We start from the raw sequence: 15,749 nt of genomic DNA, 5'->3' as shown, positions 1-15,749 counted from the left end.
GGGGGGGAGAGGAAGGAGGGGGCTCAGTCTAGGAAGGCCTCCTGGAGGAGGTGAGCTCTCAGTAGGGCCTTGAATAATGATGACAGGTTCATTCAGTCGTATGCATTGGGCGCTTACTTTGTGCATGCTTACTACGTGCCAAGCCCTGTTCTAAGTGCTGTGGGGGGATACAAGGCCATCAGGTTGTCTCACAGTCTTCATCCCCATTCCGTAATAATGATGACACTTGGTCATTCAGTCATATTCATTGAGGACTTACTGTGTGCACGCTTGCTACATGCCAAGCCCTGTTCTAAGCGCTGGGGGGATACAAGGGCATCATTCATTCATTCAATCATATTTATTGAGCCCTTACTGTGTGCAGAGCACTCTACTAAGCCCTTGGGAAGGACAAGTTGGCAATACATAGAGACGGTCCCTACCCAACAGTGGGCTCACAGTGTAGAAGGGCTCACAGTCTAGAAGTTGTCCCATGTGGGCCTTACAGTCTTCGTTCCTGTTCTGTAATAATGATGGCATTTGTTAAGCACTTACTACGTGCCAAGCACTGTTCCAAGCACTGGGTGGATGATAATAATAACAGTGATGGCATTTAAGTGATTACTGTGTGCGAAGCATTGTTCCAAACGCTGGGGGGATATAAGGGCATCAGTTTGTCCCTCGTGGGGCCCACAGTCCTCATCCTCATTCTATAATAATGATGACACTTGTTCACTCAGTCGTATTCACTGAGCGCTTACTGTGTGCACACCTGCTACGTGCCAAGTCCTGTTCTAAGCACTGTGGGGGATACAAGGCCATCAGGTTGTCCCTCGTGGGGCCCACAGTCTTCATCCGTATTCTATAATAATGATGCCACTTGTTCATTCAGTCGTATTCATTGAGCGCTTACTGTGTGCACGCTCGCTACGTGCCAAGCCCTGTTCGAAGCGCTGGGGGGGATACAAGGCCATCAGGTTGTCCCACAGTCTCCATCCCCATTCTGTAATAATGATGACACTTGTTCATTCAGTCGTATTCATTGAGTGCTTACTGTGTGCACGCTTGTATCCCCCCGCAGCGCTCAGAACAGCGCTTTACACATAGCAAGTGCTTAACAAATGCTACTATTATTATTATTATTGCTACGTGCCAAGCCCTGTTCGAAGCGCTGGGGGGGATACAAGGCCATCAGGTTGTCCCACAGTCTTCATCCCCATTCTATAATAATGATGACGCTTGTTCATTCAGTTGTATTCATTGAGCGCTTACTATCAATCAATCAATCGTATTTATTGAGCGCTTACTATCAATCAATCAATCGTATTTATTGAGCGCTTACTGTGTGCAGAGCACTGTACTAAGCGCTTGGGAAGTACAAGTTGGCAACATATAGCGACAGTCCCTACCCAACAGTGGGCTCGCAGTCTAGAAGGGGGAGGCAGAGAACAAAACATATTAACAAAATAAAATAAATAGAATAAATATGTACAAATAAAACAAATGAATAGAGTAATAAACACGTACAAACATATATACATATATACAGGTGCTGTGGGGAGGGGAAGGAGGTCAGGTGGGGGGAGGGGGAGGAGGGGGAGAGGAAGGAGGGGGAAAAGGTAACCTTCCCTTACTACTACTACTACTAATAATAATGTTGGTATTTGTTAAGCACTTACTATGTGCAAAGCACTGTTCTAAGCACTGGGGTAGATACAAGGTAATCAGGTTGTCCCATGTGGGGCTCACAGTCTTCATCCCCATTTTACAGATGAGGGAACTGAGGCCCAGAGAAGTGAAGTGACTTGCCCAAAGTCACACAGCTGACAAGTGGCGGAGCCGGGATTTGAACCCACGACCTTTTGACTCCAAAGCCCGTGCTCTTTCCACTGAGCCATGCTGCTTCTCTACGTGCCAAGCCCTGTTCTAAGCGCTGGGGGGGATGCAAGGCCATCAGGTTGTCCCACAGCCTTCATCCCCATTCTATAATAATCAATCAATCGTATTTATTGAGCGCTTACTGTGTGCAGAGCACTGTACTAAGCGCTTGGGAAGTACAAGTCGGCAACATACAGAGACGTTACCTACCCAACAGTGGGCTCACAGTCTAAAAGGGGGAGATGGAGAACAAAACCAAACATACTAACAAAATAAAATAAATAGAATAGATAGGTACAAGTAAAATAAATAAAGAGTAATAAATATGTATAAATAGAATAGATATGTACAAGTAAAATAAATAGAGTGATAAATATGTATAAATAGAATAGATATGTACAAGTAAAATAAATAAATAAATACAGTAGTAAATATGTATAAATAGACTAGATAGGTACAAGTAGAGTAATAAATATGTATAAATAGAATAGATATGTACAAGTAAAATAAATAAAGAGTAATAAATATGTATAAATAGAATAGATATGTACAAGTAAAATAAATAAATAAATAGAGTAGTAAATATGTATAAATAGACTAGATAGGTACAAGTAAAATAGAGTAATAAATATGTATAAATAGAATAGATATGTACAAGTAAAATAAATAGAGTGATAAATATGTGTAAATAGAATAGATATGTACAAGTAAAATAGAGTAAAAAATATGTATAAATTAGATATGTACAAGTAAAATAAATAAACAGTAATAAATGTGTATAAATAGAATAGATATGTACAAGTAAAATAAATAGAGTAGTAAATATGTATAAATAGAATAGATATGTACAAGTAAAATAAACAAATAGAGTAATAAATACGTATAAATAGAATAGATATGTACAAGTAAAATAAACAGAGTAATAAATGTGTATAAATAGAATAGGTATGTACAAGTAAAATAAATAAATAAATAGAGTAATACACGTGTATAAATAGAATAGATATGTACAAGTAAAATAAGTAGAGTAATAAATATGTATAAATAGAATAGATATGTACAAGTAAAATAGAGTGATAAATATGCATAAATAGAATAGATATGTACAAGTAAAATAAATGAATAGAGTAATATATGTGTATAAATAGAATAGATATGTACAAGTAAAATAAATAGAGTAGTAAATATGTATGAATAGAATAGATATGTACAAGTAAAATAAATAGAGTAATAAATCTGCCCAGACATATACACAAATATACAGGAGCTGTGGGGAAAACAAAATAAAATAAATAGAATAGATATGTAAAAGTAAAATAAATAAATAGAGTAATAAACATGTAATAGAATAGATATGTACAAGTAAAACAAATAAATAAATAAATGGAGTAATAAATATGTATAAATAGACTAGATATGTACAAGTAAAATAAATAGAGTAATAAATCTGCACAGACATATACACAAATATACAGGTGCTGTGGGGAAAACAAAATAAAATAAATAGAATAGCTATGTACAAGTAAAATAAATAGAGTAATAAATCTGTACAAACATCTACACAGGTGCTGTGGGGGTGGGAAGGAGGTAAGATGGCGGGGGAGGAGGGGGCTGAGTGTGGGAAGGCCTCCTGGAGGAGGTGAGCCCTCAGTAGGGCCTCGAAGGGAGGGCGGAAGAGGGCTACCTTTGGGGCCGCTCGGGTGGCGGAGAAGTCGATGACGTCGCCCAGGCGGTCCCCCCGCCGGTAGAAGCGGAACAGCGTGCGGAAGGCGTCCTCCCCGGGCTCGGCCCTCAGCGCCTTGGCCGTCGTCGCCGCCGCCATCTTGGCCGTCGCCGCCGCCGCCGCCATCTTGGCCGTCGCCTTGGCCATCTTCTCGGGCCGCGCGCCGGCCGGAAGTGACAGGCCTCCCGCCGAGCAGGGGGGGTCACCGCCGTTGGGCACGCAACATGGCGGCCACCGCGGCCTTGGCCGTGGCCTCGCGCACCTCCTTGGGCCTGAGGGGGGCCGTGCTCTTCGTCACACGCGTCCCGTGGACCGCGGCCACCGGTCAGTACCGTTCTCTCTTCCTCCCTTCAAGGCCCTGCTGAGAGCTCACCTCCTCCAGGAGGCCTTCCCACACTCAGCCCCCTCCTTCCTCTCCCCCTCGTGCCCCTCTCCATCTTACCTCCTTCCCTTCCCCACAGCACTTGTATATATGTTTGTACAGATTTATTACTCTATTTAATTTACTTGTACAGCACCTGTATATATGTTTGTACAGATTTATTACTCTTTTTATTTATTTATTTTACTTGTATAGCACCTGTATATATGTATATATGTTTGTACAGATTTATTACTCTTTTTATTTATTTATTTTACTTGTATAGCACCTGTATATATGTATATATGTTTGTACAGATTTATTACTCTTTTTATTTATTTATTTTACTTGTATAGCACCTGTATATAGGTATATGTTTGTACAGATTTATTACTCTATTTATTTTACTTGTACAGCACCTGTATATATGTATATATGTTTGTACAGATTTATTACTCTTTTTATTTATTTTACTTGTACAGCACCTGTATATATATATATATATATGTTTGTACAGATTTATTACTCTATTTATTTATTTTACTTGTACAGCACCTGTATATATGTATGTTTGTACAGATTTATTACTCTATTTATCTTGTACATATCTATATCTATTAGGAGGCCTTCCCAGACTAGGAGGCCTTCCCACACTGAGCCCCTTCCTTCCTTTCCCCCTCGTGCCCCTCTCCATCTTACCTCCTTCCCTTCCCCACAGCACCTGTATATGTGTTTGTACAGATTTATTCCTCTATTTATTTATTTCACTTGTACAGCACCTGTATATATGTTTGTACAGATTTATTACTCTATTTATTTTACTTGTACAGCACCTGTATACATGTATATGTGTTTGTACAGATTTATTACTCTATTTATTTATTTTACTTGTACAGCACCTGTATATATGTATACATGTTTGTACAGATTTATTACTCTATTTATTTATCTTGTACATATCTATATCTATTAGGAGGCCTTCCCAGACTAGGAGGCCTTCCCACACTGAGCCCCTTCCTTCCTTTCCCCCTCATGCCCCTCTCCATCTTACCTCCTTCCCTTCCCCACAGCACCTGTATATGTGTTTGTACAGATTTATTCCTCTATTTATTTATTTTACTTGTACAGCACCTGTATATATGTTTGTACAGATTTATTACTCTATTTATTTTACTTGTACAGCACCTGTATACATGTATATGTGTTTGTACAGATTTATTACTCTATTTATTTATTTTACTTGTACAGCACCTGTATATATGTATACATGTTTGTACAGATTTATTACTCTATTTATTTATCTTGTACATATCTATATCTATTAGGAGGCCTTCCCAGACTAGGAGGCCTTCCCAGACTGAGCCCCTTCCTTCCTCTCCCCCTCGTCCCCCTCTCCATCCCCCCCTTCTTACCTCCTTCCCCACAGCACCTGTATATATGTATATATGTTGGTACATATTTATTACTCTATTTATTTATTTATTTATTTTACTCGTACATATCTATTCTATTTATTTTATTTTGTTAGTATGTTTGGTTTTGTTCTCTGTCTTCCCCTTTTAGACTGTGAGCACACTGTTGGGTAGGAACTGTCTCTATATGTTGCCCATTTGTACTTCCCAAACGCTTAGCACAGTGCTCTGCACATAGTAAGCGCTCAATAAATATGATTGATGATGATGATGATATTCTATTTTATTTTGTTAGTATGTTTGGTTTTGTTCTCCGTCTCCCCCTTTTAGACTGTGAGCCCACTGTTGGGTAGGGACCGTCTCTAGATGTTGCCAACTTGTAATAATAATAATAATAATAATAATAATAATAATTGGCATTTGTTAAGCGCTTACTCTGTGCAAAGCACTCTTCTAAGCGCTGGGGAGGATACAGGCTGATCAGGTTGTCCCAGGTGGGGCTCACAGTCTTAATCCCCATTTTTACAGATGAGGGAACTGAGGCCCAGAGAAGTTAAGTGACTTGCCCAAGATCACACAGCGGACATGTGGCAGAGTTGGGATTCGAACCCATGACCTCTGACTCCAAAGCCCGGGCTCTTTCCACTGAGCCACGCTGCTTGTACTTCCCAAGCGCTTAATACAGTGCTCTGCACACAGTAAGCGCTAAATACGATTGATGATGATGATATTTATTACTCTATTGATTTATTTACCTTGTACATGTCTATTCTATTTATTTTATTTTGTTAGCATGTTTGGTTTTGTTGTCTGTCTCCCCCTTTTAGACTGTGAGCCCACTGTTGGGTAGGGACCGTCTCTAGATGTCGCCAACTTGGACTTCCCAAGCGCTTAGTACAGTGCTCTGCACACAGTAAGCGCTCAATAAATACGATTGATGATGATATTTATTACTGTATTTATTGATTTATTTATCTTGTACATGTCTATTCTATTTATTTTATTTTGTTAGTATGTCTGGTTTTGTTCTCCGTCTCCCCCTTCTAGACTGTGAGCCCGCTGTTGGGTAGGGACCGTCTCCATGTGTTGCCGACTTGTACTTCCCAAGCGCTTGGTACAGTGCTCTGCACACAGTAAGCGCGCAATAAATACGATTGATTGATTGATTGATCCACTATGAGTAGCAGCGTGGCTCAGTGGAAAGAGCCCGGGCTTTGGAGTCAGAGGTCATAGGTTCGAATCCCGGCTCCACCACATGTCTGCTACGTGACCTTGGGAAAGTCACTTCGCTTCTCTGAGCCTCAGTGACCTCATCTGTAAAATGGGGATTAAGACTGAGCCCCACGTGCGGCTCTCCCCTTCCTAGACTGTGAGCCCATTGTTGGGTTGGGACCGTCTCTATGTGTTGCCAACTTGGACTTCCCAAGCGCTTAGTACAGTGCTCTGCACACAGTAAATGCTCAGTAAATACGGTTGATTGATTGACAGACAACCTGATTACCATGTATCCCCCCAGCGCTTAGAACAGTGCTTTGCACAGAGTAAGCGCTTAACAAATGCCAACATTATTATTATTATGTTGCCGACTTCAGCAGCGTGGCTCAGTGGAAAAAGCCCGGGCTTTGGAGTCAGAGGTCATGGGTTCCAATCCCAGCCCTGCCCCATGTCTGCTGTGTGACCTTGTGCAAGTCACTTCATTTCTCTGAGCCTCAGTTACCTCATCTGTAAAATGGGGATTAGGACTGTGAGCCCCACGTGCGACAACCTGATTACCATGTATCCCCCCAGCGCTTAGAACAGTGCTTTGCACAGAGTAAGCACTTAACAAATGCCAACATTATTATTATGTTGCCGACTTAAGCAGCGTGGCTCAGTGGAAAAAGCCCGGGCTTTGGAGTCAGAGATCATGGGTTCGAATCCTGGCTCCGCCACATGTCTGCTGTGTGACCTTGGGCAAGTCACTTCGCTTCTCTGAGCCTCGATTACCTCATCTGTAAAATGGGGATTAAGACTGTGAGCCCCACGTGCGACAACCTGATCACCTTGTATCCCCCCCCAGCGCTCAGAACAGTGCTTTGCACAGAGTAAGCGCTTAAATGCCAACATTATTATTATTATGTTGCCGACTTGTACTTCCCAAGCGCTTAGTACAGTGCTCTGCACCCAGTAAACGCCCAATAAGTACGATTGAATGAATAATAATAATAATGGTGGCGTTTATTAAGCACTTACTATGTGCAAAATGCTGTTCTAAGCGCTCGGGAGGTTACAGGGTAATCAGGTTGTCCCACGTGGGGCTCACAGTCTTAATCCCCATTTTCCAGATGAGGTAACAGAGGCCCAGAGAATAATAATGTTGGTATTTAAGCGCTTACTATGTGCCAAGCACTGTTCTAAGTGCCAGGGGAGTGGGGTGGGGGGGATACAAGGTAGTCAAGGTTGTCCCACGTGGGGCTCACAGTCTTAATCCCCATTTTACAGATGGGGAAGCAGTGTGGCTCAGTGGAAAGAGCCCGGGCTTTGGAGTCAGAGGTTATGGGTTTGAATCCTGGCTCCGCCGCTTGTCAGCTGTGTGACTTTGGGCAAGTCACTTCACTTCTCTGGGCCTCGGTTCCCTCATCTGTAAAATGGGGATTAAGACTGTGAGCCCCCCGTGGGACAACCTGATCACCTTTTAAACTCCCCAGTGCTTAGAACAGTGCTTTGTACATAGTAAGCGCTTAATAAATGCCATTATTATTATTATTATTATTAATGTTGGTATTTGTTAAGGGCTTACTATGTGCCAAGCACTGTTCTAAGCACTAGGGGTGGGGGTGGGGATACAAGGTAATCAAGGTTGTCCCACGTGGGGCTCACAGTCTTAATCCCCATTTTCCAGATGAGGTAACAGAGGCCCAGAGAATAATAATGTTGGTATTTGTTAAGCGCTCACTATGTGCCAAGCACTGTTCTAAGCACTGGCGGGGGGCGGGGGGGGGGGATACAGGGTAATCAAGGTTGTCCCACGTGGGGCTCACAGTCTTAATCCCCATTTTACAGATGAGGTAACAGAGGCCCAGAGAATAATAATGTTGGTATTTGTTAAGCACTCACTATGTGCCAAGCACTTTTCTAAGCGCTGGCGGGGGGGGGGGGGGGGGGGATACAGGGTAATCAAGGTTGTCCCACGTGGGGCTCACAGTCTTAATCCCCATTTTCCAGATGAGGTAACAGAGACCCATAGAATAATCATGGTGGTATTTGTTAAGTGCTTACTATGTGCCAAGCACTGTTCTAAGTGCTGAGGGGGGATACAAGGTAATCAAGGTTGTCCCACGTGGGGCTCACAGTCTTAATCCCCACCTTACAGATGAGGGAACTGAGGAACAGAGAAGTGAAGTGACTTGCCCAAAGTCACACAGCTGACAAGCGGCGGAGCCGGGATTCGAACCCATGACCTCTGACTCCTAAGCCCGGGCTCTTTCCACTGAGCCACACTGTTTCTCATGAATGAATGAATGAGTAGGACGTGGCGGGGTGGGTGGGCCTGTCCCTTCACTTCTCAGTTCCCGAGAGCTCACCTCCTCCAGGAGGCCTTCCCAGACTGAGCCCCCTTTTTCCTCTCCTCCTCCCCACCCCCCTGCCCTACCTCCTTCCCCTCCCCACAGCGCTTGTATATATTTGTACAGATTTATGACTCCATTTATTTTACTTGTACATATCTACTACTCTATTTTGTTGATGCTGTGCATGGAATTATAATTCTGTTTGTTCTGACGGTTTTGGCAATCAATCAATCGTATTTATTGAGCGCTTACTGTGTGCAGAGCACTGTACTAAGCGCTTGGGAGGTACAAGTTGGCAACATATAGAGACAGTCCCTACCCAACAGTGGGCTCACAGTCTAGAAGGGGAAGACAGAGAACAAAACCAAACATATTAACCAAATAAAATAAATAGAATAAATATGTACAAGTAAAATAAATCAATAAATAGAGTAATAAATACATGCAAACATATATACAGGTGCTGTGGGGAAGGGAAGGAGGTAAGGCGGGGGGGAAGACACCCGTCTACGTGTTTTGTCTTAGTCTGTCTCCCCCTTCTAGACTGTGAGCCCGTTGTTGGGTAGGGACCGTCTCGTGGCTCAGTGGAAAGAGCCTGGGCTTTGGAGTCCGAGGTCATGGGTTCAAATCCCTGCTCCGCCGCTTGTCAGCTGTGTGACTCTGGGCAAGTCAAATCAATCAATCATTTATTGAGCGCCTACTGTGTGCAGAGCACAGTACTAAGCGCTTGGGAAGTACAAGTTGGCAACATATAGAGACGGTCCCTACCCAACAGTGGGCTCACAGCCTAGAAGGGGGAGACAGAGAACAAAACCAAACATACTAACAAAATAAAATAAATAGAATAGATATGTACAAGTAAAATAAATAAATGAATAGAGTAATAAATCTGTACAAACATATATACATATATACAGGTGCTGTGGGGAAGGGAAGGAGGTAAGATGGGATGGAGAGGGGGACGAGGAAGAGGAAAGAACGGGCTTACTTCACTTCTCTGGGCCTCAGTTACCTCATCTGTAAAATGGGGATTAAAACCATGAGCCCCTCGTAGGACAATCTGATCAACTTGTATCCTCCCCAGCGCTTAATGATGGCATTTATTAAGCACTGACTATGTGCAAAGCACTGTTCTAAGTGCTGGGGAGGTTCCAAGGTGATCAGGTTGTCCCTCGTGGGGCTCACAGTCTTAATCCCCATTTTACAGATGAGGTAACTGAGGCACAGAGAAGTTAAGTGACTTGCCCAAAGTCACACAGCTGACAGTTGGCGGAGCCAGGATTTGAACCCATGACCTCTGACTCCAAAGCCCGGGCTCTTTCCACTGAGCCACGCTGCTTCTCATACCAGAGCAGAGGCTCTGCCTCAGTTACCTCATCTGTAAAATGGGGATTGAGACCGTGAGCCCCACTTGGGACAGGGACCATGTCCAACTTGATTAGGTTGTATCCACCTCAGAGCTTAGTACAGTCCCTGGCACATAATAAGCACTTAACCATACCATTAAAAAAAAAGCAGGATGTCTATTACAAACATCATAGATCTTCTATTCAAAAATCATCATCATCAATCGTATTTATTGAGCGCTTACTGTGTGCAGAGCACTGTACTAAGCGCCTGGGAAGTACAAATTGGCAACATCTAGAGACAGTCCCTACCCAACAGTGGGCTCACAGTCTAAAAGGGGGAGACAAAACCAAACATACTACTAAATAAAATAGAATAGTTATGTAAATACCAGGTGGAGCCGCTTTAAAACAACGACATTCTTTTAGACAGCTCTCACTGTGGCCCACCGCCTCGTAATTCAGATGAGGCATACCAGAGCTCTGGTATGCTTCTGCTTAGAACAGTGCTTTGCACATAGTAAGCGCTTAATAAATGCCATTAAAAAAAAAAAAGTCTCCGGCTTTGATTTCCGAGGTAGGGAGATCGATTCCCCCCACCCAGAGCGAGCGGAGAGTCGGATTTAGTTGTAACACGAAGTTTATATGGTAGAATGCTTTGCCTCCAGCCCCGAAGGGGAACTCTGCTACAGAAGATATTAAAACGGACGCTTCTCTTCCACAGGCGAAATCAAAGAACACTTTTCCCAGTTCGGCCACGTCCGCAGATGCCTCCTACCTTTTGTGAGTCTCGCGGTTCGGATTCCCAAAGCCTCAGCAGAATGCTTTTGTTTCCAGTGTCTGAGATCCCGACTGAATTACGGGGCGGTGGGCCACAGTGAGAGCTGTCTAAAAGGACGTCGTCGTTTTAAAGTGGCTCCACCTGGTATTTTTGAATAGAAGATCTATGGTGTTTGTAATAGACATCCTGCTTTTTTATTTAATGGTATGGTTAAGTGCTTATTATGTGCCAGGGACTCTTTTAGACTGTGAGCCCACTGTTGGGTAGGGACTGTCTCTATATGTTGCCAACTTGTACTTCCCAAGCGCTTAGTACAGTGCTCTGCACACAGTAAGCGCTCAGTAAATACGATTGATTGATTGATCGACTGTACTAAGCTCTGAGGTAGGTACAACCTAATCAAGTTGGACACGGTCCCTGTCCCAAGTGGGGCTCACCGTCTCAATCCCCATTTTACAGACGAGGTAACTGAGGCACAGAGAAGTGAAGTGACTTGCCCCGGGTCACACGGCAGACGAGCGGCCGAGGCAGCATTGGAACCCAGGCCCCTCTGACTCCCGGGCCTGGGCTGTATCCGAAAGGAAGTTGTTTCTTGAGGTGTGCGTGTCACGGGGCGTCTCTAATACCCGGTGGGCCGTCTTGTCCATTAGAGGGCTCACAGTATAAGCATCATCAGTCGTATTTATTGAGCGCTTACTGTGGGCAGAGCACTGTACTAAGCGCTTGGGAAGTACAAGTTGGCAACGTATAGAGACGGTCCCTACCCAACAGTGGGCTCACAGTCTAAAAGGGGGAGGCAGAGAACAAAACCAAACATACTAACAAAATAAAATAAATAGTAAGCAGGAGGTCCTGGGTTCCAATCCCAGTGGTGCTTGCAGCTCCGGTTGCTTTCATTTAGAGAGCATTAACAAAATAGAGTAGTAGATACGTACAAGTAAAATAAATGGAGTCACAAATCTGTACGAATATATACAAGTGCTGTGGGGTGGGGAAGGAGGTAGGGTACGACAGCAGGTGGGGAGGAGGAGAGGAAAAAGGGGGCTCAGTCTGGGAACATTATTTTTCTCTGGGCCTCTGTTACCCCATCTGGAAAATGGGGATTAAGACTGAGCCCCACATGGGACAACTTTGACTACCTTGTACCCCCCCCCCCCCAGCGCTTAGAACAGTGCTTTGCACCAGAGTGTGACCTTAGTCAAGTCAGTTCACTTCTCTGTGCCTCAGTTACCTCAGCTGTAAAATGGGGATTAAGACTGTGAGCCCAATATGGGACAGGGACTGTGTCCCCCCCCGATTTGCTTGTATCCACCCCAGCGCTTAGAACAGTGCCTGGCACATATGAAGCACTTAATAAATACCATAATGATGATGATGTAAATTGCCCTCTTGGGCATAATGACCCAGGTGCCATTGCTACCAGAACTGAGCCTATTTTGTCTCTCTGTGTTAGGTTTTAGAGTTTTTTCTCTCCCTTCTCCCCACTTAAACTCTTATCAGTCGTATTTATTGAGGGCTTACCCTTCTCCCCACTTAAAACTCTTATCAATTGTATTCAGGGCTTACTGTGTGCAGAGCAATCAATCAGTCCTATTTGAGCGCTTACTGTGTGCAGAGCACTGTACTGAGCGCTTGGGAAGTACAAGTTGGCAACATAAAGAGACAGTCCCTACCCGACAGTGGGCTCACAGTCTAGAAGGGGGAGACAGAGAACAAAACAAAACATATTAAAATAAAATAGAATAGATCAATCAATCAATTGTATTTATTGAGCACTTACTGTGTGCAGAGCACTGTACTAAGCGCTTGGGAAATACAAGTTGGCAACATATAGAGACAGTCCCTACCCAACAGTGGGCTCACAAGTAAAATAAATAGAGTAATAAATACGTACAAACAAATACATATATACAGGTGCTGTGGGGAAGGGAAGGAGGTAAGGTGGGGGAGATGGAGAAGGGGAGGAGGGGGAGAGGAAGGAGGGGGTTCAGTCTGGGAAGGCCTCCTGGAGGAGGTGAGCTCTCAGTAGGGCCTTGAAGCACTGTAACAGACACATTCCCTGCCCACAGCAAGTGTACAGTCTAGATTGTAACCCTCCCAAGGGACAGGGACCAGGTAATTACCTGCTGTGTATTCTCTCCCGGCACTTAGTAGTCAATCAGTAGTATTTTATGGAGCGCTTACTATGTGCACAGCACCGTACCAAGTGCTTGGGAAGAGTACAGTACAACAATGCAGAGTACTGCTCTACTCAGGTGAGGGTGGTGGGAGGATTCATTCATTCAATCGTATTTATTGAGCGCTTACTGTGTGCACAGCACTGTACTAAGCGCTTGGGAAGTACAGGTTGGCAACATATAGAGACGGTCCTTACCCAACAGTGGGCTCACAGTCTAGAAGGGGGGATAGATGATAGAGGATAGATCAATCAATCGTATTTATTGAGCGCTTACTGTGCGCAGAGCACTGGACTATGGGGAGAGTCTGGTTTTGGTGATGGCAAGAAGGAGCAGTCCCTGGGTCGGGAAGAGGCTGGGGGTGAAGGGGAATTTGACCAAGATGGGAGTGGGGATTCCACAGGAGGCATTTGGCTGGGGTTGTTGGGTGGGGCGTGGGGGAGGCGGTGGGGTGCAATTCCGGGAAAGGAGGACTGGGATGGGGTGGGTAGGGACCGTCTCTATATGTTGCCAACTTGTACTTCCCGAGGGCTCAGTACAGTGCTCTGCACACAGTAAGCGCTCAATAAATACGATTGATTGATTGATTGATTCCCGGGATAATCGGAAAGATAATGCTTCAAGCTGAAGCAGGAGGGGCCTGAGTGGTCACAGTGAGGTCAGACAGAGCCCCCCAACTCCCCCTGAGGCGGAGAGATTGCGGCACCTGCCAGTCAGTCCCTGCAGCCTGCATTTACAGGGAACCTAAGCATGGCGAGGGAGATATTCCTCCCACCTTGGGCTCCCCATATCCTCTAGACTGTAAGCTCGTCGGGAGCGGGGAACGGGTCTGCCAACTCTCTTGTACTGTACTCTCCCCCAAGGGCTTAGTATAGTGCTCTGCTCACAGTAAACAATCAACAGCACTGATTGACTAATGGATCTGTGCTCAGTTTCCAATATACCATTTTGACAAGTAGCATATCTGTCGCTGGACACTCCCTATGTTCTTTGCTCTGGCACTGGTCTGGGAGAGTGTTTCCTTGTAGCTCATCAGCACTCCGCTTCCCATTATATCCCTCCCCACCTACTTCTATTAGTTCACCCTAACTTTTTTTTTAAAAAAATATTTTGTGCAGAACAAGGAGACAGGCTTCCACAAAGGTTTTTGCTGGGTTGGGTTTTCTTCAGAAGAGGAACTGCAGAGTGCTTTACAGCACGAAAGTCATCTGATTGACGGAGTTAAAGTAAGACCGCCTTCCTGATTCCATTTTTCGGTTTGAACGAGATGAATGTCTTTTTGTGCGGGGAGGTCAGTTGTATTTGCTTATGGAGTGATTCTCAAATGCCTCTTTGCACATTTGCCACCAGACTTGCAAACCCCTGGGGGCAAAGTTTTTAAAATCACACGGTAACGAAACCCTACCTGTTTGGCTCCACCTTCCTTAAAAGACAAAACAAAAAAGATGATGGCCAGGGGGGTCTGGGAATGGGGGTAGGAATTGTGGTTTAAAGGCCTTTGTACGATGCAGTAGAAGCACTCCTAGCTCTTCTATCTGCGATTACTTTGGTTAATATAAGTGAACACAATTAGTAATGCAGTTGCTTCCCTAAAAGAAAATCGATGAAACGAGGAGGGTGTTTAGCTAGATTCAACTGCTTCAACACTTCGTAGCATTTTTTTTTCCCTAACCGCTCACCTGAATCTTTTTAATTTCCATTTCAGCTCTTCGTTCAGCGTCAACAAAACAGAAAGTTTATCTCCAACCTACCGAAGAAGGACCAGGGAGATTACTAAGTGTAGCCCATACTGGGCGTGGGGTTGAACAGTAAAATAAGTATCTCAGCATTGTTTCCGTGTGTTTTTTTTTTTTTATTTAAAACAGCTGTACCAAGCAGAGGTTTTCTTGCCCATTCCTAATGAAAACTCTACCGGCACAGCGGGAATTTCATCCTTTGAAGATTCCCCTAGTTCCTCAGTGGGAACGGGGGCAACTGTACACGCAAACAGCTGGGTCATAAAAGGGTAGCCCCACACAAATGCTACCATTAGAGGAAGGTCTTTAGATGCCGCACCAGGTCACAGCGATGGTGCTCCCGAGATGATGGGTAACAAGCGGTGAGGGCGGGAAAAGCTTGGACAGAGCCCACACTACCCCCCCCCCCCTTTAAAAATAAAAGCAAAAAACCCAAACGCTTCAAAGTACTTCAACTCCTCCCTTCCCTCCCCCCCAGCCCCTTATGAAAAAGTCAAACTAGGTGGTGCCTCCTGCTAGGTTGGGTTTGGCCCCTGACCATTTACATAACTCCCCCCAAGAGGAGAACAGTCCATTCTCTTTTCTCTGAAGAGGAGAGGTTCACCTCATTCACTCCTTCCTTCGTTTTTTGCCCTCGTGATCGTGTTCTTTGGGGCGGCCGCTGTCCGAGGGCCTCTTGGACCCCCCGTGCTGTTTGGCTTCTTCCAAGAATTTGTCCAGACCAAAGGGGTCTTCCTCAAACTGCACGGGTCCCTCCCGGCCTCTCTGCCTGCGGTCGGAGCCGGCAAACTCTTTGTCGGGAACAAAC

At 44.5% G+C, this 15,749-nt stretch overlaps 3 protein-coding genes across 3 annotated transcripts in view; 1 reads left to right on the top strand and 2 right to left on the bottom strand.

Annotated features, from left to right (window-relative positions):
• The window catches only part of ALKBH1 (alkB homolog 1, histone H2A dioxygenase), a 27,116-nt gene extending 23,388 nt beyond the window's left edge, over positions 1–3,728 (bottom strand). Inside the window, exon 1 of the mRNA XM_038762816.1 lies at positions 3,542–3,728. Coding sequence (XP_038618744.1) covers positions 3,542–3,727 — 186 coding nt within the window. The 5' untranslated portion in view covers position 3,728. The remainder of the gene's footprint in view (positions 1–3,541) is intronic.
• Positions 3,699–15,036, top strand: LOC119942227 (SRA stem-loop interacting RNA binding protein). Its single transcript, XM_038762926.1, has 4 exons — positions 3,699–3,904; positions 10,972–11,030; positions 14,324–14,431; positions 14,911–15,036. The coding sequence occupies exons 1-4, from the start codon at positions 3,805–3,807 to the stop codon at positions 14,980–14,982; spliced, it is 339 nt and encodes a 112-aa protein (XP_038618854.1). The 5' UTR covers positions 3,699–3,804; the 3' UTR covers positions 14,983–15,036.
• SNW1 (SNW domain containing 1) overlaps positions 15,024–15,749 on the bottom strand; it is a 32,305-nt gene continuing 31,579 nt past the window's right edge. The window contains exon 14 of the mRNA XM_038762720.1: positions 15,024–15,749. Within this exon, the coding sequence (XP_038618648.1) occupies positions 15,551–15,749 (199 nt within the window). The 3' untranslated portion in view covers positions 15,024–15,550.

This window comes from Tachyglossus aculeatus, chromosome 1, assembly GCF_015852505.1.
Source record: "Tachyglossus aculeatus isolate mTacAcu1 chromosome 1, mTacAcu1.pri, whole genome shotgun sequence".
NCBI classification, from domain to species: Eukaryota; Metazoa; Chordata; class Mammalia; order Monotremata; family Tachyglossidae; genus Tachyglossus; species Tachyglossus aculeatus.
The sequence above is the reverse complement of the archived record's forward strand: the minus strand, read 5'-3'. Positions and strand labels throughout refer to the sequence as shown.